Source organism: Armigeres subalbatus, chromosome 3, assembly GCF_024139115.2.
Source record: "Armigeres subalbatus isolate Guangzhou_Male chromosome 3, GZ_Asu_2, whole genome shotgun sequence".
Taxonomy (NCBI): Eukaryota; Metazoa; Arthropoda; class Insecta; order Diptera; family Culicidae; genus Armigeres; species Armigeres subalbatus.
Genome location: NC_085141.1, coordinates 227282799 through 227306730, shown reverse-complemented (window position 1 = coordinate 227306730; position 23932 = coordinate 227282799). Strand labels below are relative to the sequence as shown.

Below are 23932 nucleotides of genomic sequence, written 5' to 3'. Positions count from 1 at the left end.
TTTCTTTTCTTCGTGGCAGTTCATTACCTTTATGGCTTAAATAGTTTCAACATGAGTATGCGGTAATCAACATTAAATGTTGATGAAGAAAATTTCTTTTAAATCACAGGAGGAAGATACCGCCGTTCGGGATCCGCAGTCATCGGGATTTGTGTGAAGCTTGGCGCTATTTGTTCTCGTATCCAAGACTCGTAAGTAGCAACTGAGACGAATGAATGAGGAACATTCTCGACGTTGCATGCCTCACTCGCAGCCGATGTCAATCCAACCTGAACCCAGCTAGGGCCGTTACCGATGAGACAGATAACAGGTGATCCTTGAAAAGCATCAGCACATTGCCTCTGCGATGATTGCTTTCGGTCGTCCGAACAGATGTACCCTTCGTTACACTTAGCACCCATTGTCAGTCCTGTCACGAGATGTTTATCTGGCGTTGCATTCGGCGTACTATCATCCATGATGTTTAGTTTGTTCCATCCGATCAAGAAGCACTGATCGGTGGGGTTTAATTTTGTAAGGCTTGGTAGACACGTGCTTGAACTACGGGTTGCATTTTTTGCTAATTTTAGCACCGCCAGGTTGGCGGTCTGTTCTGTACTACTGTAATCAGGATGAATGATGACTTCGCTGACTTTGAATTCCTGTTGATGAAAAACATTAAATATGAGTGTACTGCGAAAGTGCATCTTCCAAAGGTGGTGGTTATAGAGGCATACCCTTTCCAATTTGATATAATTGACATTGTCATGTTCGCTCTTAGGGTCTGTTCACAAATTACGTAACGCAAAAATCCGAGTTTTGACCCCCTCCTCCCCTAGTAACAAAAAGTAACATTTTCCGCACCTCCCTCCCCATATAACGCGTAACTAAGAAAATTTTAAATCTATTTTTTTCTCTGAAGCTTGTGGTTTTTATTGAAAGAATAGAAACGACACATGATTAAAACCAAGGATATTAAGAATGCAGCTAGTAAATACTTAAATAGAATTGCGACCATGACCATTCAAATTTTAGTTTAGCATTGAAAAAACTGTTCTGTCGAGAAATACAATATTCGCTTTGTTCTTTTACGCATAACGGTCCCGCTATGTGCTTGATTTCGGTAATGATTAAAACGATAACGATAGACAAATCATTTTTAAATGGGACTGTTTATGTGGTTGAGCTAAGAAGCAACAATTATTCGAACAAAACTTGCTGTATTTTAGGATTTCAAAAAAAAAAACTTCAAAATAGCCTGCACTGATAAAAAGTAAAAAACTACAAAGACTAGCATGGGAGAATTATGCGTAGTATGGTAGTAAAGAGGAAAGGTTAGAACGTATTCATCGTCGTGATTAAGACATATTAGCAATTACTTCAATCAGTGATTAAAAAAGCCCTCTAAGATAAACTTTTATTCGCGTTATGCGTAACATTTGCCAGTACCCACCCCCTCCCCCACCTTTTAGTGTAACAAAATATAACGCAAGTTGGACCTCCCCCCTCCCCCCAAACGCGTTACGTAATTTGTGAACAGACCCTTATGCTAAAGATCTTTTCTCGACGACGACGACGAGCAGGTATTTTTTATTCACCTTATTTAACTAAATTCTTCAGAATTTCCTCGGGAAAATCTTCTTTATTGCCACGGGAAATTTTATTGAATTTCTGCATTTCATATTATTCTGCAATTAATATTATTTCAGTTTTATACATTTCATATTATTCTGAATTTCCAGGAGATTTTTTTTCTGAAAAATATTTATTAGTAGTACATCATCTTCCACAACGTTGCACATATTGATTCCTTAATAATTGAATTTATTATTCTAGCTCTCAATTCCCAACACTAAACCTATTTTTGAACAGATTAAAATAGAGTTTGTGACAAACATCGTTAAAAGAATGCAAACACGAATCAAAACTATTATTGTACCCAAGTTTGTTTTGTGAAATGGAATTTCAAATAGCAGAGAGTTTCGAAATCTACGTGAAAAAACGTTCCAACGTACGAGCTCATATAGCTCGGGACAATCCAGAGATTGAGATATTAGGCGGCTGGCGGGATGGGTTTCCAGTTCAATCAGCTTGCAATGACTTGAAGAGCTCGGGAGGTTTACTGGTAGTTGTCTTAAGGTGAATTGCGTTGGATCCTATTTCAAAATTACATAGCGCTTTCAGGAGCACATAGCTTCAAAAGCAAACGACAGGCAACAGCGAAAAGCAGTTTTTCACCATTGCTCACTTGCAGCATACACAAGTTTTCAAATATGCTCGTCGCGAATAACCATTTAAGTCGTCAAAATTCATCAAATTAAAAAAAAAGCCTCACAATTTGCATATAAGGAGGGCACCAGTCAGTAACAGTGCTTAACAAGTTAGTTACAAAATAAGGAGGCTACGTCGAGCAAAACAATCCTGGACATCGTTCCTTGGAAAGCAGCATTCGATAACACAGCCCACATTCCAATGGAAAATAACATGACAAATCATTTTTCCGACGCGTGTCCTGGACTTGATTGGGTGGAAAAAAGTAGAATATCGGCAATCCTTGGAAGCTCATCAATTAGTGCAGGGGCGAACGAAAAGTGTCCCCAAGCAATGGTGACATTATCTTGTTTTCTATCGTTAATCGTTGTTGATCTTCTACGTACAACTGGAGCCTCGAGGCTGCCGAATAATTGGCTTCGTGAATAATACTCTTATTTTGGTATGAACTAAGTTTAATTGTGTTATGTCTAGTCGAATGTAAATTGTTGTCAATTAGGGTAACCGTACCCTTAGTGGAGGTAGCACCAATAGTGGATATAGCGAGGTTTTAATGGGATGTATCATAATTATACACTTTACGATGATTCCAGTTGAAGGAATTCGAATATCCTTTACTGTTTGCATTGAAGAAATTCGAAGATCCAAAAGGATAATCTTGAGGCACACAGGTGAAAGAAAAACTCCGTTAGCTGCTAGATTTTAAAAAGCTCTTGGCAAACAATCATATCATTAAGGCCGACGCCCGACCGATGAAACATTTAAAGTAAATCAAATTGTGCTTATTACGTAAGGGATTTCCCTGAGTTTTCGATCTTTCCTCTTCCAATAGTGCGATTTTTTAACTATGTCTAGCCCATGTTTCGGCACTTACCCTTCACCGATTTGCTTGTTGTTGCTCGCTGCGAACTTCGCCTTCTTGTGCCCGTCGGATCGTTGTCGAGAACCATTTTCACCGGGTCGCCGTCACCATCAAATACAACTTGTTGCAAGCAAATCAGTTTTGGAGTATAACGACCTAAAGAGCAATCTGCTATCTAGAAGCTGAATGTCATTTTGGTTGTTATCAGAAGAAATTTCTGGGTTAAGCGTACCATTGGTACTTCGCGTACCTGAAGGAATTAGTTAGCTAAATCACAAGATGCGTCCCGAAGACCGCCGGAAAATGGTTTGTAGCTTGCCAAATCACAAGACGCGTCTCGAAAACCGTCGGAAAATGGTTTGTGTTTTGCTGAATCACAAGACGCGTTTGGAAGATCGGTGGAAATGATTTGTGGTTTAGAAAACTACAAGGGGTGTCTGAAAGGTGGCCGAAAAATGTATTGTAGTTTGTGAAAATAAAAGCTGCTTATGGAAGACCAACGAAACATGGTTTACGATCTAGAAAATTTCAAAGTCCTGCGAGAATTGATTTTGTTTAAAACAAATTTAGATTTCATGCAGCCGCTTGGCGACGTACATGAGACTATCAGTTGAGCAATGATTTAACGAAATCTTAAAGAAATGGAGAAATATTCAATGCTGTACTGTTCGAAACTTTTCGGAAAACCAAATATATTATCTAGAAATTTATCTCGGAATGTACTGACTTAGTAGCCATAGCGGGATTACCTGTAGAAGCAGATATCATGGAATTTGAAAAATTAATAAGGTTGCCGGATTTTACAAAGCTATTCGGAAGATCGAATTTATTTTGTGAAAAATTAGTTTGTAGTTATCAGCTAGCAGTACTAGTCCTTAGCCGTGCGGTAAGACGCCCGACTACAAAGCAAGACCATACTGAGGATGGCTGGGCTCAATTCCCGGTGCCGGTCAAGATAATTTTCGGATTGGAAATTGTCTCGACTTCCCTGGGCATAAAAGTATGATATACGATATGCAAATGATATTCATGATATACGAATGCAAAAATGGTTACCTGGCTTAGAAACCTCGCAGTTAATAACTGTGGAAGTGCTTAATGAAGCTAAGTGCTAAGCTCCGAGGCGGCTCTGTCCCAGTGTGGGGATGTAATGCCAATAAGAAGAAGACTAGTTAATGGCAAATGGTTGATGGTGTACTATACGCGAAACTAAAAGTTGGATTTAATGAACGGATTTGGATTGATTTTGGATTGGATTTGGATTGGATTTGGATTGGATTTGAATTGGATTTGGATTGGATTTGGATGGGATTTGGATTGGATTTGGATTGGTTTGGTTTGGATTGGTTTGGATTGGTTTGGATTGGTTTGGATTGGTTTGGTTGGTTTGGATTGGTTTGGATTGGTTTGGATTGGTTTGGATTGGTTTGGATTGGTTTGGATTGGTTTGGATTGGTTTGGTTGGTTTGGATTGGTTTGGATTGGTTTGGATTGGTTTGGATTGGTTTGGATTGGTTTGGATTGGTTTGGATTGGTTTGGATTGGTTTGGATTGGTTTGGTTGGTTTGGATTGGTTTGGATTGGTTTGGATTGGTTTGGATTGGTTTGGATTGGTTTGGATTGGTTTGGATTGGTTTGGATTGGTTTGGATTGGTTTGGATTGGTTCAGTTGGTTTGGATTGGTTTGGATTGGTTTGGATTGGTTTGGATTGGTTTGGATTGGTTTGGTTGGTTTGGATTGGTTTGGATTGGTTTGGATTGGTTTGGATTGGTTTGGATTGGTTTGGATTGGTTTGGATTGGTTTGGATTGGTTTGGATTGGTTTGGATTGGTTTGGTTGGTTTGGATTGGTTTGGATTGGTTTGGATTGGTTTGGATTGGTTTGGATTGGTTTGGATTGGTTTGGATTGGTTTGGTTGGTTTGGATTGGTTTGGATTGGTTTGGATTGGTTTGGATTGGTTTGGATTGGTTTGGATTGGTTTGGATTGGTTTGGATTGGTTTGGATTGGTTTGGATTGGTTTGGATTGGTTTGGATTGGTTGGTTGGTTTGGATTGGTTTGGTTGGTTTGGATTGGTTTGGATTGGTTTGGATTGGTTTGGTTGGTTTGGATTGGTTTGGATTGGTTTGGATTGGTTTGGATTGGTTTGGATTGGTTTGGATTGGTTTGGATTGGTTTGGATTGGTTTGGATTGGTTTGGATTGGTTTGGATTGGTTTGGATTGGTTTGGATTGGTTTGGATTGGTTTGGATTGGTTTGGTTGGTTTGGATTGGTTTGGATTGGTTTGGATTGGTTTGGATTGGTTTGGATTGGTTTGGTTGGTTTGGATTGGTTTGGATTGGTTTGGATTGGTTTGGATTGGTTTGGTTGGTTTGGATTGGTTTGGATTGGTTTGGATTGGTTTGGATTGGTTTGGATTGGTTTGGATTGGTTTGGATTGGTTTGGTTGGTTTGGTTGGTTTGGATTGGTTTGGTTGGTTTGGTTGGTTTGGTTTGGTTTGGATTGGTTTGGATTGGTTTGGATTGGTTTGGATTGGTTTGGTTGGTTTGGATTGGTTTGGATTGGTTTGGATTGGTTTGGATTGGTTTGGATTGGTTTGGATTGGTTTGGATTGGATTTGGATTGGTTTGGATTGGTTTGGATTGGTTTGGATTGGTTTGGATTGGTTTGGATTGGTTTGGATTGGTTTGGATTGGTTTGGTTGGTTTGGATTGGTTTGGATTGGTTTGGTTGGTTTGGATTGGTTTGGATTGGTTTGGATTGGTTTGGATTGGTTTGGTTGGTTTGGATTGGTTTGGATTGGTTTGGATTGGTTTGGATTGGTTTGGATTGGTTTGGATTGGTTTGGATTGGTTTGGATTGGTTTGGTTGGTTTGGATTGGTTTGGATTGGTTTGGATTGGTTTGGTTGGTTTGGATTGGTTTGGATTGGTTTGGTTGGTTTGGATTGGTTTGGATTGGTTTGGATTGGTTTGGATTGGTTTGGATTGGTTTGGATTGGTTTGGTTGGTTTGGTTGGTTTGGATTGGTTTGGTTGGTTTGGATTGGTTTGGATTGGTTTGGATTGGTTTGGTTGGTTTGGTTGGTTTGGATTGGTTTGGATTGGTTTGGATTGGTTTGGTTGGTTTGGATTGGTTTGGTTGGTTTGGATTGGTTTGGATTGGTTTGGATTGGTTTGGATTGGTTTGGATTGGTTTGGATTGGTTTGGATTGGTTTGGTTGGTTTGGTTTGGTTTGGTTGGTTTGGATTGGTTTGGATTGGTTTGGATTGGTTTGGATTGGTTTGGATTGGTTTGGATTGGTTTGGTTGGTTTGGATTGGTTTGGATTGGTTTGGATTGGTTTGGTTGGTTTGGATTGGTTGGATTGGTTTGGTTGGTTTGGTTGGTTTGGATTGGTTTGGATTGGTTTGGATTGGTTTGGATTGGTTTGGTTGGTTTGGATTGGTTTGGTTTGGTTTGGTTGGATTGGTTTGGATTGGTTTGGATTGGTTTGGATTGGTTTGGATTGGTTTGGTTGGTTTGGATTGGTTTGGATTGGTTTGGATTGGTTTGGTTTGGTTGGTTTGGATTGGTTTGGTTGGTTTGGATTGGTTTGGATTGGTTTGGATTGGTTTGGATTGGTTTGGATTGGTTTGGTTGGTTTGGTTGGTTTGGATTGGTTTGGATTGGTTTGGATTGGTTTGGATTGGTTTGGATTGGTTTGGATTGGTTTGGATTGGTTTGGTTGGTTTGGTTGGTTTGGATTGGTTTGGATTGGATTTGGATTGGTTTGGATTGGTTTGGATTGGTTTGGATTGGTTTGGATTGGTTTGGTTGGTTTGGTTGGTTTGGATTGGTTTGGATTGGTTTGGATTGGTTTGGATTGGTTTGGTTGGTTTGGATTGGTTTGGATTGGTTTGGATTGGTTTGGATTGGTTTGGATTGGTTTGGATTGGTTTGGTTGGTTTGGATTGGTTTGGATTGGTTTGGATTGGTTTGGTTGGTTTGGATTGGTTTGGATTGGTTTGGATTGGTTTGGATTGGTTTGGATTGGTTTGGTTGGTTTGGATTGGTTTGGATTGGTTTGGATTGGTTTGGATTGGTTTGGTTGGTTTGGTTGGTTTGGATTGGTTTGGATTGGTTTGGATTGGTTTGGATTGGTTTGGTTGGTTTGGATTGGTTTGGTTGGTTTGGATTGGTTTGGATTGGTTTGGATTGGTTTGGATTGGTTTGGTTGGTTTGGATTGGTTTGGATTGGTTTGGATTGGTTTGGTTGGTTTTGGTTGGTTTGGATTGGATTTGGATTGGTTTGGATTGGTTTGGATTGGTTTGGATTGGTTTGGTTGGTTTGGATTGGTTTGGATTGGTTTGGTTGGTTTGGATTGGTTTGGATTGGTTTGGATTGGTTTGGATTGGTTTGGATTGGTTTGGATTGGTTTGGATTGGTTTGGATTGGTTTGGATTGGTTTGGATTGGTTGGTTGGATTGGTTTGGTTGGTTTGGATTGGTTGGTTGGTTGGATTGGTTGGATTGGTTGGTTTGGATTGGTTTGGATTGGTTTGGTTGGTTTGGTTGGTTTGGATTGGTTGGATTGGTTTGGTTGGTTTGGATTGGTTTGGATTGGTTTGGATTGGTTTGGATTGGTTTGGATTGGTTTGGATTGGTTTGGATTGGTTTGGTTGGTTTGGATTGGTTTGGATTGGTTTGGATTGGTTTGGATTGGTTTGGATTGGTTTGGTTGGTTTGGATTGGTTTGGATTGGTTTGGATTGGTTTGGATTGGTTTGGATTGGTTTGGTTGGTTTGGATTGGTTTGGTTGGTTTGGATTGGTTTGGATTGGTTTGGTTGGTTTGGTTGGTTTGGATTGGTTTGGATTGGTTTGGTTGGTTTGGATTGGTTTGGTTGGTTTGGATTGGTTTGGATTGGTTTGGATTGGTTTGGTTGGTTTGGATTGGTTTGGATTGGTTTGGATTGGTTTGGTTGGTTTGGTTGGTTTGGATTGGTTTGGTTGGTTTGGTTGGTTTGGTTGGTTTGGATTGGTTTGGTTGGTTTGGATTGGTTTGGTTGGTTTGGATTGGTTTGGATTGGTTTGGATTGGTTTGGATTGGTTTGGATTGGTTTGGATTGGTTTGGATTGGTTTGGATTGGTTTGGATTGGTTTGGATTGGTTTGGTTGGTTTGGTTTGGTTGGATTGGTTTGGATTGGTTTGGATTGGTTTGGTTGGTTTGGATTGGTTTGGATTGGTTTGGTTGGTTTGGATTGGTTTGGATTGGTTTGGATTGGTTTGGATTGGTTTGGTTGGTTTGGATTGGTTTGGATTGGTTTGGATTGGTTTGGATTGGTTTGGATTGGTTTGGATTGGTTTGGATTGGTTTGGATTGGTTTGGATTGGTTTGGATTGGTTTGGTTGGTTTGGATTGGTTTGGATTGGTTTGGATTGGTTTGGATTGGTTTGGTTGGTTTGGTTGGTTTGGATTGGTTGGATTGGTTGGTTTGGTTGGTTGGTTGGATTGGTTTGGATTGGTTTGGTTGGTTTGGATTGGTTTGGATTGGTTTGGATTGGTTTGGATTGGTTTGGATTGGTTGGATTGGTTTGGATTGGTTTGGATTGGTTTGGATTGGTTTGGTTGGATTGGTTTGGTTGGTTTGGATTGGTTTGGTTGGTTTGGATTGGTTTGGATTGGTTTGGATTGGTTTGGATTGGTTTGGATTGGTTTGGATTGGTTTGGATTGGTTTGGTTGGTTTGGATTGGTTTGGATTGGTTTGGATTGGTTTGGTTGGTTTGGATTGGTTTGGTTGGTTTGGATTGGTTTGGATTGGTTTGGTTGGTTTGGATTGGTTTGGATTGGTTTGGATTGGTTTGGATTGGTTTGGATTGGTTTGGATTGGTTTGGATTGGTTTGGATTGGTTTGGATTGGTTTGGATTGGTTTGGATTGGTTTGGATTGGTTTGGATTGGTTTGGTTGGTTTGGATTGGTTTGGTTGGATTTGGTTTGGATTGGTTTGGTTGGTTTGGATTGGTTTGGATTGGTTTGGATTGGTTTGGATTGGTTTGGATTGGTTTGGTTGGTTTGGTTGGATTTGGTTTGGATTGGTTTGGATTGGTTTGGATTGGTTTGGATTGGTTTGGTTGGTTTGGATTGGTTTGGATTGGTTTGGATTGGTTTGGTTGGTTTGGATTGGTTTGGATTGGTTTGGTTGGTTTGGATTGGTTTGGATTGGTTTGGTTGGTTTGGATTGGTTTGGATTGGTTTGGTTGGTTTGGATTGGTTTGGATTGGTTTGGATTGGTTTGGATTGGTTTGGATTGGTTTGGATTGGTTTGGATTGGTTTGGATTGGTTTGGATTGGTTTGGTTGGTTTTGGTTGGTTTGGATTGGTTTGGGTTGGTTTGGATTGGTTTGGTTGGTTTGGATTGGTTTGGATTGGTTTGGATTGGTTTGGTTGGTTTGGATTGGTTTGGATTGGTTTGGATTGGTTTGGTTGGTTTGGTTGGTTTGGATTGGTTTGGTTGGTTGGATTGGTTTGGATTGGTTTGGATTGGTTTGGATTGGTTTGGATTGGTTTGGATTGGTTTGGATTGGTTTGGATTGGTTTGGATTGGTTTGGATTGGTTTGGATTGGTTTGGTTGGTTTGGTTGGTTGGTTTGGATTGGTTGGTTGGTTGGTTGGTTTGGATTGGTTTGGTTGGTTTGGTTGGTTTGGATTGGTTTGGATTGGTTTGGATTGGTTTGGATTGGTTTGGATTGGTTTGGATTGGTTTGGATTGGTTTGGATTGGTTTGGATTGGTTTGGATTGGTTTGGTTGGTTTGGATTGGTTTGGTTGGTTTGGATTGGTTTGGATTGGTTTGGATTGGTTTGGATTGGTTTGGTTGGTTTGGATTGGTTTGGATTGGTTTGGATTGGTTTGGTTGGTTTGGATTGGTTTGGATTGGTTTGGTTGGTTTGGTTGGTTTGGTTGGTTTGGATTGGTTTGGATTGGTTTGGATTGGTTTGGATTGGTTGGTTTGGTTGGTTTGGATTGGTTTGGATTGGTTTGGATTGGTTTGGTTGGTTTGGATTGGTTTGGATTGGTTTGGATTGGTTTGGATTGGTTTGGATTGGTTTGGATTGGTTTGGATTGGTTTGGATTGGTTTGGATTGGTTTGGATTGGTTTGGATTGGTTTGGATTGGTTTGGTTGGTTTGGATTGGTTTGGATTGGTTTGGATTGGTTTGGATTGGTTTGGATTGGTTTGGATTGGTTTGGTTGGTTTGGATTGGTTTGGTTGGTTTGGTTGGTTTGGATTGGTTTGGTTGGTTTGGATTGGTTTGGATTGGTTTGGATTGGTTTGGTTGGTTTGGATTGGTTTGGATTGGTTTGGTTGGTTTGGATTGGTTTGGTTGGTTTGGATTGGTTTGGATTGGTTTGGATTGGTTTGGTTGGTTTGGATTGGTTTGGATTGGTTTGGTTGGTTTGGATTGGTTTGGATTGGTTTGGATTGGTTTGGTTGGTTTGGATTGGTTTGGATTGGTTTGGATTGGTTTGGTTGGTTTGGGATTGGTTTGGATTGGTTTGGATTGGTTTGGATTGGTTTGGATTGGTTTGGATTGGTTTGGATTGGTTTGGATTGGTTTGGTTGGTTTGGATTGGTTTGGATTGGTTTGGATTGGTTTGGTTGGTTGGATTGGTTTGGATTGGTTTGGATTGGTTTGGATTGGTTTGGATTGGTTTGGTTGGTTTGGATTGGTTTGGATTGGTTTGGTTGGTTTGGATTGGTTTGGATTGGTTTGGATTGGTTTGGTTGGTTTGGTTGGTTTGGATTGGTTTGGTTGGTTTGGATTGGTTTGGATTGGTTTGGATTGGTTTGGATTGGTTTGGATTGGTTTGGATTGGTTTGGATTGGTTTGGATTGGTTTGGATTGGTTTGGATTGGTTTGGATTGGTTTGGGTTGGTTTGGATTGGTTTGGTTGGTTTGGATTGGTTTGGTTGGTTTGGGATTGGTTTGGATTGGTTTGGTTGGTTTGGTTGGTTTGGATTGGTTTGGATTGGTTTGGATTGGTTTGGATTGGTTTGGATTGGTTTGGATTGGTTTGGTTGGTTTGGATTGGTTTGGATTGGTTTGGATTGGTTTGGATTGGTTTGGATTGGTTTGGATTGGTTTGGATTGGTTTGGATTGGTTTGGTTGGATTGGTTTGGTTGGTTTGGATTGGTTTGGATTGGTTTGGATTGGTTTGGTTGGTTTGGATTGGTTTGGTTGGATTGGTTTGGATTGGTTTGGATTGGTTTGGATTGGATTGGTTTTGGATTGGTTTGGATTGGTTTGGATTGGTTTGGTTGGTTTGGATTGGTTTGGATTGGTTTGGTTGGTTTGGATTGGTTTGGATTGGTTTGGATTGGTTTGGTTGGTTTGGATTGGTTTGGATTGGTTTGGTTGGTTTGGATTGGTTTGGATTGGTTTGGATTGGTTTGGATTGGTTTGGATTGGTTTGGATTGGTTTGGATTGGTTTGGATTGGTTTGGATTGGTTTGGATTGGTTTGGTTGGTTTGGTTGGTTTGGATTGGTTTGGATTGGTTTGGTTGGTTTGGTTGGTTTGGATTGGTTTGGATTGGTTTGGATTGGTTTGGATTGGTTTGGATTGGTTTGGATTGGTTTGGTTGGTTTGGTTGGTTTGGATTGGTTTGGATTGGTTTGGATTGGTTTGGATTGGTTTGGATTGGTTTGGATTGGTTTGGTTGGTTTGGATTGGTTTGGATTGGTTTGGTTGGTTTGGATTGGTTTGGATTGGTTTGGATTGGTTTGGATTGGTTTGGATTGGTTTGGATTGGTTTGGATTGGTTTGGATTGGTTTGGATTGGTTTGGATTGGTTTGGATTGGTTTGGTTGGTTTGGATTGGTTTGGATTGGTTTGGATTGGTTTGGATTGGTTTGGTTGGTTTGGATTGGTTTGGATTGGTTTGGATTGGTTTGGATTGGTTTGGATTGGTTTGGTTGGTTTGGATTGGTTTGGATTGGTTTGGATTGGTTTGGTTGGTTTGGTTGGTTGGATTGGTTTGGTTGGTTTGGATTGGTTTGGATTGGTTTGGATTGGTTTGGTTGGTTTGGATTGGTTTGGATTGGTTTGGATTGGTTTGGATTGGTTTGGATTGGTTTGGTTGGTTTGGATTGGTTTGGATTGGTTTGGTTGGTTTGGATTGGTTTGGTTGGTTTGGATTGGTTTGGATTGGTTTGGTTGGTTTGGATTGGTTTGGATTGGTTGGATTGGTTTGGATTGGTTTGGATTGGTTTGGATTGGTTTGGTTGGTTTGGATTGGTTTGGATTGGTTTGGTTGGTTTGGATTGGTTTGGATTGGTTTGGATTGGTTTGGATTGGTTTGGATTGGTTTGGTTGGTTTGGATTGGTTTGGATTGGTTTGGATTGGTTTGGATTGGTTTGGATTGGTTTGGTTGGTTTGGATTGGTTTGGATTGGTTTGGATTGGTTTGGATTGGTTTGGATTGGTTTGGATTGGTTTGGATTGGTTTGGATTGGTTTGGTTGGTTTGGATTGGTTTGGTTGGTTTGGATTGGTTTGGTTGGTTTGGATTGGTTTGGTTGGTTTGGATTGGTTTGGATTGGTTTGGATTGGTTTGGTTGGTTTGGTTGGTTTGGATTGGTTTGGATTGGTTTGGATTGGTTTGGATTGGTTTGGATTGGTTTGGTTGGTTTGGATTGGTTTGGATTGGTTTGGTTGGTTTGGATTGGTTTGGATTGGTTTGGTTGGTTTGGTTGGGTTTGGTTGGTTTGGATTGGTTTGGTTGGATTGGATTGGTTTGGTTGGATGTGGTTTGATTGGAATTGGATTGGTTTGGATTTGGCTTTGAATTTGATTGGATTGGATTGGTTTGGATTGGTTTGGGTTTGGTTGGATTTGGATTTGGATTGGTTTGGATTGGATTGGTTGGACTGGAATGGTTTGCATTGGTTTGGATTGGTTTGGATTGGATTGGACTGGATTGGTTGGTTTGGATTGGTTTGGATTAGGTTTGGATTGGTTTGGATTTGATTTGGATTGGTTTGGTTGGTTTGGATTGGTTGGATTGGTTTGGATTGGTTTGGATTGGTTTGGATTGGTTTGGATTGGTTTGGATTGGTTTGGATTGGTTTGGTTGGTTTGGATTGGTTTGGATTGGTTTGGTTGGTTTGGATTGGTTTGGTTGGTTTGGATTGGTTTGGATTGGTTTGGATTGGTTTGGATTGGTTTGGTTGGTTTGGTTGGTTTGGTTGGTTTGGATTGGTTTGGATTGGTTTGGATTGGTTTGGATTGGTTTGGATTGGTTTGGATTGGTTTGGATTGGTTTGGTTGGTTTGGATTGGTTTGGATTGGTTTGGATTGGTTTGGATTGGTTTGGATTGGTTTGGATTGGTTTGGATTGGATTTGGATTGGATTTGAATTGAGTTTGAATTTGATTTGGATGGGATTGGACTGGATTGGATTGAATTGGCTTCGTATTGGATGTGGATTTGATTGGAATTGGATTGGATTTAGATTTGGCTTTGAATTTGATTGGATTGGATTGGATTTGGATTGGATTTGGGTTGGATTTGAATTTGATTTGGATTGGATTTAGATTGGATTGGACTGGAATGGATTTGCATTGGATTTGGATTGGATTTGAATTGGATTGGACTGGATTGGATTTAGATTGGATTTGAATTAGATTTGGGTTTAATTTGATTTGGATTGAATTTTGATTAGCATGGATTTTCTTATCTTTTTTAGGTTGTTTTTAAATCTTATTAGTAATGAAGTTCAACACCGCTTAGTTTTGGATTGCATTTGGGTAAGATTTGGAATGTTTTTTGGAAGAAATTGTCATTGTGTTTGACAAACAAAAGAAGGCCATTTGTTGTTCTCTAATAATCCAACGTGCGATAAGACGCGCGGCTTCAAAGCAAGACCATGCTGAGGGTGGCTGGATTCGATTCCCGGTGCCGGTCTAGACAATTTTTGGATTGGAAATTGTCTCGACTTCCCTGGGCATAAAAGTATCATCGTGTTAGCCTCATGATATACGAATGCAAAAATGGTAACTTAGCTTAGAAACCTCGCAGTTAATAACTGTGGAAATGCTTGATGAACACTAAGCTGCGAGGCGGCTCTGTCCCAGTGTGGGGATGCAATGCCAATAAGAAGAAGAAGAATAATCCAACGAAAGTATGAATCACGTTTTATCTATCACGACCCATAGTTTGGGAACCCACACTCTGAATCATTGTTCTGGCATTAAAACCATGATGTTGAGTCAAGTTTATCTGCACCCGCTGGATCCTTCGGCAGTTGCTGACAAGCATCACTTCTGTTTTACGGTGGGCAAGCTGCAGCTTGATTCCATTCATCCAGTTTTTAACTGCGTCGGTCGTCTCTGCTACCAGCATTTCTACTTCTTCCAAATTTCTACTTCTCCGGTTATCGTAAGGACGACATCGTCCGCAAATCCAAAGATCTTCACGCCTTTGGGCAACTTCAGTTTTAGAACTCCGTTGTACAACTCCGTTGTATCGACTTCTGCTTCGAATTAGTTTCGTAAATATGTGTCTGTATGTGTGTATGTATATTAGAATGGGGCGCAGTTGTATGGAAAAACGCAAACTTCATCCAATCAAGTGAGATCAAGGTTTTTCTGATTCCGGACAACTGTTGTCGAAGGGTGGTTTCTATTCGAGCTTCTTTATTTTTAGCTGAGTTTTCAAGGGTGCCCACAACCGAACCACAGAATTGAAATGTTCAAGAATGTCAAATTTGCAAAATTGTCAATTTTTTTTTCAAACCGATGAAATCAAACTATTTTTTTGCTAGTAGTAAGGTTATTAGTCTACCTTTCCATTGGTATACAAATGTCGGCATAAGATCAACTACCCAATAAACATTGGAAGCTGTTAGAGTGCTTTTTTTAACCAAAAACAGCCTTCTTCAGCTAAAAAACTAGCTTGTTCAGCATAAGTTGTTTGTTGAGTAGGGCCAAAGTTATGGATCAAAGACGAAAAGGTGCCCACAGCCGAACTTCTTCCCCTATTATTCATTTATCTAAGTTTAAAGACTTACCTGGATACCTACCTTCTATAGAAACCCCTACCGACTTGGATGATGCAGTTGATACTACAACGTTGCACATCGTGGAAGCTTTCGAAGAAGCTTGCCCTTTACGTTCTGTAAAAACCTCAAGAGGAACCCCTTGGTGGAATTCCGATTTGGCTAAGCTAAGGAAGCAGTGCAGAAGGAGTTGGAACAGACGCCATTCAGCAGTGACGGATTCTTTCAAGTTGGCTCGCAAAGCTTACAAGAAGGCTCTACGATCTGCTGAACGATCCGGCTGGAAAAACCTTTGTGCAAATGTTTCCAATTTGAGTGAAGCCAGTCGATTGAATAAAATTCTTGCGAGATCCAAGGATTTCCAAGTTGTCGAAATTCGCAAGCCTAATGGCGACTACACTTTTTCTGATGAAGAATCGTTAGAGCTTTATTTGATACGCACTTCCCTGGATGTGTCGATATAACAGCTTCGGATGATCCTGATGTCTTTTCATGTAGCTATGGGTCTTGGGCTCAAGCACGTAGAATCATAACTACTGAATCGATTCAATGGGCATTTAACAGTTTTGCTCCCTACAAATATCCAGGGAGGATGGGATTTATCCGTTCTACTTCAGAGAGGTTTTGAACATATCAAACATGTCTTGAAAAAGCTTTTAGTATGCAGTTTTAGCTACTCTGTATATTCCCATATCCTAGGATGTCACTGTAGAGTTTATCCCAAAAGGAGGACGTGCTTCGTATGAAGAAGCAAAGAGTTTTAGACCCATCAGTCTGACCTCATTTCTTCTGAAATGCTTAGAACGTATTATCGATCATCACATTCGTGATAACTGTTTGGCAAACATGCCTCTTCATGTTAATCAACATGCTTACCAACATGGAAAGTCCACCGTGACTCTTCTACACAAGGTTGTGTACGATATCGAGAAAGCATTCGTTCAAAAGCAATCGTGCTTGGGAGCTTTCTTAGATATTGAAGGTGCTTTCGACAACGTGTCTTTCGATGCAATATTGGAAGCCGCACGTTGTCATGGGCTACCTAATATTATTACCAAATATATTCACCAGATGCTTAAGGTCACTCCTGACGGAATCCAAGTTTAAAAGTGCTCGCGTTTTCGGGGGCACACCACTCGATACGGAAGCAACACACAACTGTCATTTTTATTATTTCACGCATGCTGCGACGCAGCAAAGCTAAATTAACAAAAATGACAGTTGTGCGCCGCCTCTGAATCGAGTGGTGTGCCCCAACTACTGGCTTTAACGGATTCCGTCAGGAAATATTCTCGCTTTCAACATCTCTACTCGACATTACGTCAAGCAGCGATTAGGAAATTAAGTGTCTGCGGATGCCCTCAAGGGGGAGTATTATCTCCACTTTTGTGGAATCTCGTTGCAGATACGCTATTGAGGTTACTCAATAATGGCGGTTTTCCTACCTATGGATTTGCCGACGACTATCTTACATTGATAGTGGGTTTGTGCATTAATACCTTATTTGACCTGATGCAAAATGCTCTTCAGGTAGTTGAAAGTTGGTGTCGTCAATATGGCCTTTCGGTCAATCCGAATAAAACATCTAATGTTCTTTTCACGGAAAAACGTTATAGTAATGGTATTCGTCCATTACATCTTTTTGGTTCTGAAATCAATGTAACTGATCAAGTAAAGTATGTGGGTCTAATTTTGGATTCAAAGCTTTCCTGGACTCCTAACATTGAGTTCAGAATCAAAAAACGTGTATAACTTTCGGCCAATGCCGACGAACCTTTAGTAAAACTTGGGGTCTTAAACCAAAATATATCAAATGGATTTACACAATAGTTTTACGACCAATTTTGGCTTATGGATGTCTTGTGTGGTGGCAAAAGGGGGAAGTGAGGACAATTCAGTATAAATTAGGCCATCTTCAAAGGATGTGCCTAATGGCAATGACTGGTGCGTTCTCTTCAACTCCACGGCTGCTCTCGAAGTTCTCTTCGACGTGGCCCCACTACATACATCTCAAACAAAAGCATTTTCTTGTACTTACCGACTATGGGTACTCGGTTTTATGGAAGAGAATCCTGTAAACCGCAGTTCTACACACGTTGTTACCGCTTATGGTTAATCGGGACAAAATTTTCCTTGCTCCAAGTGATCTCACACAAGTTAGTAGTTTTCCTTATAGGACATTTTCGACACAATTCCCCTCGCGGGAAGAGTGGACATCTGGCTATTTGGAGAGAAGCATGTCGGACAGCATTGTTTGTTACACTGACGGCTCCCTCCTCGAAGGTAGAGCAGGTGCAGGCGTCTATTCGCGTGAGCTGAGATTGGAACAGTCACACTCACTGGGTACACACTGCACTGTCTTTCAAGCGGAAATATTTGCCATCATGTGTGGAGTGCAATTTGCACTGCAGCAACGCATTATGGGCAAAGTAATATACTTCTGTTCAGATAGCCAAGCAGCTATTAAAGCTCTCGCCTCGGCCAACTCAAGGTCGAAGTTAGTAATCGCATGTCGAACTCAAATTGATGAACTGAATTCAGTAAATACTTTACACCTTATATGGGTACCTGGCCATTCTTCCATAGCTGGAAACGAATTGGCTGATGAGTTAGCTCGTAATGGAGCATCGCATGACTTTATTGGTCCTGAGCCAGCTATTCCAATATCCAAGTGTTGGGTGAAGCTTTTCAACTTTTGGGCTGTCACTCAGCACAAATGACATTGGAGTAGTCTGGATTCATGTCATCAAACAAAATTGTACATCCGGGAGCCATCTCCGGTAGTAGCAAGTTATTTAGCTAATCTGTCTAAACAGAATTGCAGCGTCTTAGTCAAGGCCTTGACAGGTCACTGCCGACTGAACTATCACATGGCAAATATTCAACGCGTTGAATCATCTGTTTGTGATAGTTGTGAATCCGATTATGGAACTTCTTATCATCTAATATGTAACTGCCCAGTCTATGCACAATTGCGCTTCCAAATATGTGGTAAACACTTACTTAGTGAAATTGACTTCAGAAACCTGAACCTTCAGAGTATTTTGTTGTTCATAACCCGTTGTGGTAAGGAGCTATAAGCTCTTGTACGCTTATGCGTTGTACGCCCTCTTCAAGGGCCCTTTTCCAAACATTCCCTTTGTTCTCCCATCCACATTCCTTTCCTTTTTGTTCACTTCCTTTTCCGTCAGGTGTGTGATGAAAAAGGCTGTGAAGGCGATGGCACAAATCTCCCAAATTGAGGTGAACGTGCCCCTGGAGCCGACGTTCTGATACCTGATATTAGATTAAACTGGACTTCTTTGTAGTTTTTTTCCCGAGCCATTCTTCTCATTCCCGCTATTTAGTGGCCAACTCCCGTTAGCAGCTAATGGAGTACTTTTGTTTTACAAGTGTTCGTCAAAATTATCTTTTTGGATCTTTGAATTCCTTCAATGTAAATAGTAAAGGATTTTCATTATGCTTCTACTGATGTATTGGCTTGGGTAAGTTTATTCCATGTTTTCTACATGAAACATTTCTATATTCTCATTCTCTCCTGTATGCGATAGAATAAACGGCAATTTACATTCGACTAGACAGACATAACACAATTAACTTGATTCATACCAAAATAGGAGTATTATTCACGAAGCCAATTATTTGGCAGCCTCGAGCCTCCAGTTCAACGAAAAAGATCAACAACGATAAACGATTGAAAACAAAGTAATTTCATCATTGCTTGAGGACACTTTTTATTCGCCCCTGCACTAATTGATGAGCTTCCAAGGATTGCTGATATTTCACTTTTTTTCCACCCAATCAAGTCGAAAAAATGTGTTTTATCGTGTTGTTTTCCATTGGAATGTGGGATGTGCTATCGAATGCTGTTTTCCTAGGAACGATGTCTGGGATTGTTTTGCTCGACGTAGCCTCCTTTTTTTGTAACTAACTTGTTAAGCACTGTTACTGACTGATCCTTCTTTATATGCAAATGCTTTTTTTTTAAAATATGATGAATTTTGTTGACTTCAATAGTTATTTCTTAATTTCAAGTATAATGGGAAATAAGTTAATTGATTTGAAACAGATTAGTCCTTATTTTTCGCATTCGGTATGAATAAATAACGCACATTTTCTGTGTTAAATAAATAAATTCCGAGTTGAGTCAAGTACGAGACACTGAAGACGACCACACAGTTTTGGTCGAAATACGTATCTGCAAAGATATCGAAATAATTGGTGGAGTTAAATGGAGTTACTAAACTCGTCTTAGACGGTTGAGAAAATTTTGCCTGATTCGATTTTCTCACAATGAAGTTTATAGGATTTGCTATTGTGATCAATATTTTAATACTCAGCTTGTTCTGAAATGGAGTTTTTCGTAGAAAACGAATCCTTTTTTTGGTACCTACCTGGAAATTGAGCATCCCATGACAGCCGGTGGTTGTTTTTTTTATATTGCAAACGCCGCATAATAATTGTAATTTGCATTGTAATTTTAGCGTTCGATATTGCCGCTCCAATTGGGACTAAGGAGTCAAGGAAATTTCCGATAATTGGATATTTGGATTGGATATTTGTTCGTTTGAAAAATCCGTTCTTGCCTATTCGTGAGGTTTCGCCAGCTTACAGCCAGTATAAGGTCAGCAGTCTTGATTATGTACCGAAGGCATTGGTTGATGAACACATGCAGCAGGTGAGTAATCCACCATTTTCACGTTAGATTTAACGATTCTGATTTTGGTGCGTTAACTTGTCTGCCAGTTTTTGTTTCAATCCATTAAGTCGCAAAGGGCAGTCATTGCAGTTCGTGCTCCGTGCACTTGGGCCAGGAGTACAACATCAACAGCCGACTCGAAGTCGTGTAGGTGCTCCATTGTAAAAGAGTGACTCATCAGTTCATAGTTAAGGGACAATAAAGATGATGGAATACGTCCTTGTCTCACACCGGCTACGATCCGAAAGTATGGATCAGAAAGATATGGGTAGGTTTTATGGCGTGATGGTGTACGGAGAAAAAAAATCCGCCCTGGCCATCCTATAACAGCATTCTAATAATGTCCTGTTCCATGTACATGCATAATGAAATCTCGTTTTTTTTTGTACAACTATGTTTTTACGCAAGCTTGATTTGGAGGTGGATTCCAACATGCTTCACCTCATAGCAATGAATATTAAGTTATTCAAAAAATGTACTATACCCCTAAAGAAATAATACACCACTTCACTTACCCTTCTTGGAGACAACGTATTTAGCGGCTTCAGGTTGAAATCGTCTATCCTAACGTACATCGCCTGTGGCATTTTGTCTTCGACACAATCAGCAGAAGTTAGCACTAGGTCTGGTTTTAGCAAGGTTCCAGTACATAAAAATTGCTGTCGCAACTCGCCTAGAATTTCCTGTCGACTCCAAACGCTGACCAACCATTTAACATCGGGCTTGCTGAGAAAACTATTGCTGGGATCTGAGCCAAATGAGCACCCTGGACCACTTGGTAGCGCAGGTATATTATGGTCAACACCAGATGTACCCATCATGGGAGGTTCGAATAATGGTGGAATCATGCAGCACACATCACCATTGGAACATCCGATGTCGGTTTTTCTCAAATCGATTGGAACTTTTCCTGGCGCATAGTTCGAGCATTGATTGGCTGGAATGCATCGACCAGGACATGATTGCATCTTTACATTTTGACAACAAATGAGGTTTTCTGCGCAGGGATTTTGCATATGGCGAAGGTTTATCCCAATATCATCACACTGCGTTGCAGGAACACATTTTCCGTTGCAAACAGGAACGGAAGACTTACAACAAACTCTATTTAATGGACATGTGCCGGTGCTGATTCGAAGGTCAACATCACTTGGAGCACATTGCCAATCAGGAACACATGATCCATCACAACGGTTTGTGTGTAGGATATCAGAACTGTTGGATTTGGTTGGAATATTGCAACACACTTGATTCGCAGGACATTGCCCTGAGGCAAACCGCAAATCTATGGTGCAGCTTTCAGCGGGGACACAAGTACCGTCACATCCATTAGAGCTTTGTGAATGTTTGATATTTTTACAGCAAACTTGATTTGCTCCACATAATTGAGACATTGTGACTCGCAAATTGATCCCATCATAAATATCCGACGGAGTGTCTTCACATTGATTCTCGCTGACGCACTTTCCTTCACAAGTTGATATCTCTTGACAGCATTCCATCCCACTCGGACATGAATCACTTGTTGTTCTCAGATCTACGAAACTGAACTTGGACACTCCCGTTGCACACTTGCCATGAGGGACGCACTGACCTTTGCAAGTATTGTTTTGGCCCTTCAGATTCTTACAACAGACTTCATTATTTTGGCAACTGCTGGTTTCAGTAAATCTTAAGTTGATTAATGGTGAATCTGAACACCGTTCGGGTGTAACACATTGTCCATCACATTCAGAGAGGTATTTTGATACCTTACAGCAAACTTGATTGGGCAAGCACTTCATGCTGGAACTTCGTAGATCGATCGAAATTGCATCAGAACATTGATTGCGTGGTAGACAGGTTCCTTCGCAGACATTTGCAGGTGATAGAGATGGATCAGAGTTCAACGGAGTATATAACTGAGTCGCACAGCAAATTTTGTCATCTGGGCAATGTCCATTTGCCAATCTCAAATTGATAGAATTGCTGTCCGTAGCACTAGGACAGTTCGACGAGTGAACACATATTCCATCACAGTTCTGCGTCGTAGAATTGATTTTTACTTGCTTCAACTTTTTACAACACACCTTATTTAATGGACAGCTTTGTGAGGATCTCAAATCAAAATTTTTAGTATCGTTGCAATCTTCTTCGGAAACGCAGGATCCATCGCATTTTTTTAGAACTGGATTTTTACAGCAAACAGTGTTGAATGGGCATTTATTTCCGGACAAGCGTAAATCGATGTCATTTCGCCATGAGTTCAGCTCAGGGCACTGCTGTTGAGAAACACAGGTTCCATCGCAATTCTCAGATGAATTCACATCAGTCTGTTTCAGATTGTAGCAACATACTTGGTTGAGTAAACAGTTGTTACTCGTCGAGCGTAAATCAATTATAGTTTTATTTCTAGGGTCATCAGCGCATTGATCCATCGTGGCACATGTTCCTTGGCAGCTCGGCATTTGTGTCATGGAACAGCATACTTCACCGAATGCACAACCATTAGCAAATCTTAGATTGATAAATCCTGAACCACTCATCGGACATTGGGATACAGGAAGGCATTTACCGTTGCATTTGGTTTGTGTTGCTTGTGCCAACGGCATTGGTGTTTCATAGCACATATGGTGTTTTGGACATCCCGCATCGTTATGTCTCGAGAAGATTCCAAGTCTCGCACATCTTGACATAGGTATACAAACCCCTTGACAAACTCTGGCAATCTTCACATTGTTACAACACATTAGGCCTACCGGACACTCATCGCGTTTGAACATTCGATTTATTAAATCTTTCACGGGGTTGTAATCAGAACATTGGCTCTGCAATACACACCTTCCCCGGCAAGTTTCTCGTTGATTAGGGGTTAACATTAATATCATGTTGGCTTCATGTACCACATCAGGTGCCCATGGTTCAAAATAAGTAATTGTTTGTGGCCGTTGAATCTTACAGCATACTTTACCATGCGCACAAACTTGTTTTCCTATTCGTAAATCAACCGTGTCAAATCTCGTTCCACATTCTGATTCCTCTACACATTCTCCGTCACAGCTGTAATCAACACCGGAGGATCCTGTTCCTACCCCACAGCAAGTCATACCATTTGGGCATTCATCATTTCCCAGCGACCGCAAATCCAGTAGTCCATTCCCGTCGGTTATGACTTTGTTATCTTTATTTGCGCATAAATACTGCGGAACACAAACACCTCTGGCGCATTTAGGATAATCGTGCGCTTCACATATTCGCATAATCACACAAAGCACTACATGTATCGACTGCAACGACAAAAATCGACGCTTGTCGAATATTGCTCCTACTCGAGGCATCGCGTCCCCTCAACTGACGACAGGCTTACTCTAGTGGACAGTCTTGTGTGTATGATCGACTCGGTTCTAAATACCTGTTTCTCAATCACAAACAGTGCGCTACGCGCAACCGTCCTTCATACAATAGTTCGCTTGCGTATCTTGAAAATTGAGTTTTCAGAAAAAAGAAATGAAAATTTCATTCATACTTCGTACGACTTGTTGGACAATTTTATTGCTATGCAAACCCAATATATGACGTGCAGTATGCAGTCTAACAAGACAAGTTGCATCTCTGTGCACATGGATGATATTATCTTCGAAACCGGTTGAAGCTAAGTAGAAGTAATGAATCATTGGGAATACATTTACTCATTGCATGTTAATTCCGATAATAATTGCAACGGGGGTATACCATCTTTCACAATGATCTAACACGCACGTAGAAATGATAAACGTGCTCGATTTATCAATGAGTTAACATCTTTTGCTATATAGCACTTTCACGTTGTGAGTAATGGTTTGAAAAGCGCTACAGTAACTACTTTGCATAATATTACAATGGATTCGATAGCTTGCTAGGTATTCAAAAAAGGATAATGATCATATGATCTTAAGCTCACCAAGTTTGTAGGCAGAAATTAATGTCGGCCCCATTTTTTTTTCAGGAAATAATTTAAATAAGTCAATTTAAATAATTAGAGCTTAGGGCTGCTTATTTCTATAACAAAAATATAAAAATAACACAGGGGTTGGACAGAATGATCGGGACAGGCAACATTTT

At 40.4% G+C, this 23932-nt stretch overlaps 1 protein-coding gene across 1 annotated transcript; it reads right to left on the bottom strand.

Annotated features, from left to right (window-relative positions):
* LOC134220529 (uncharacterized) lies at window positions 1-23237 on the bottom strand. Its single transcript, XM_062699609.1, has 2 exons — window positions 20368-23237; window positions 1-641 (listed from the first exon to the last, which is right to left on the bottom strand). The coding sequence occupies exons 1-2, from the start codon at window positions 23167-23169 to the stop codon at window positions 99-101; spliced, it is 3345 nt and encodes a 1114-aa protein (XP_062555593.1). The 5' UTR covers window positions 23170-23237; the 3' UTR covers window positions 1-98.
* Between the last annotated feature and the right edge of the window lie 695 nt (window positions 23238-23932).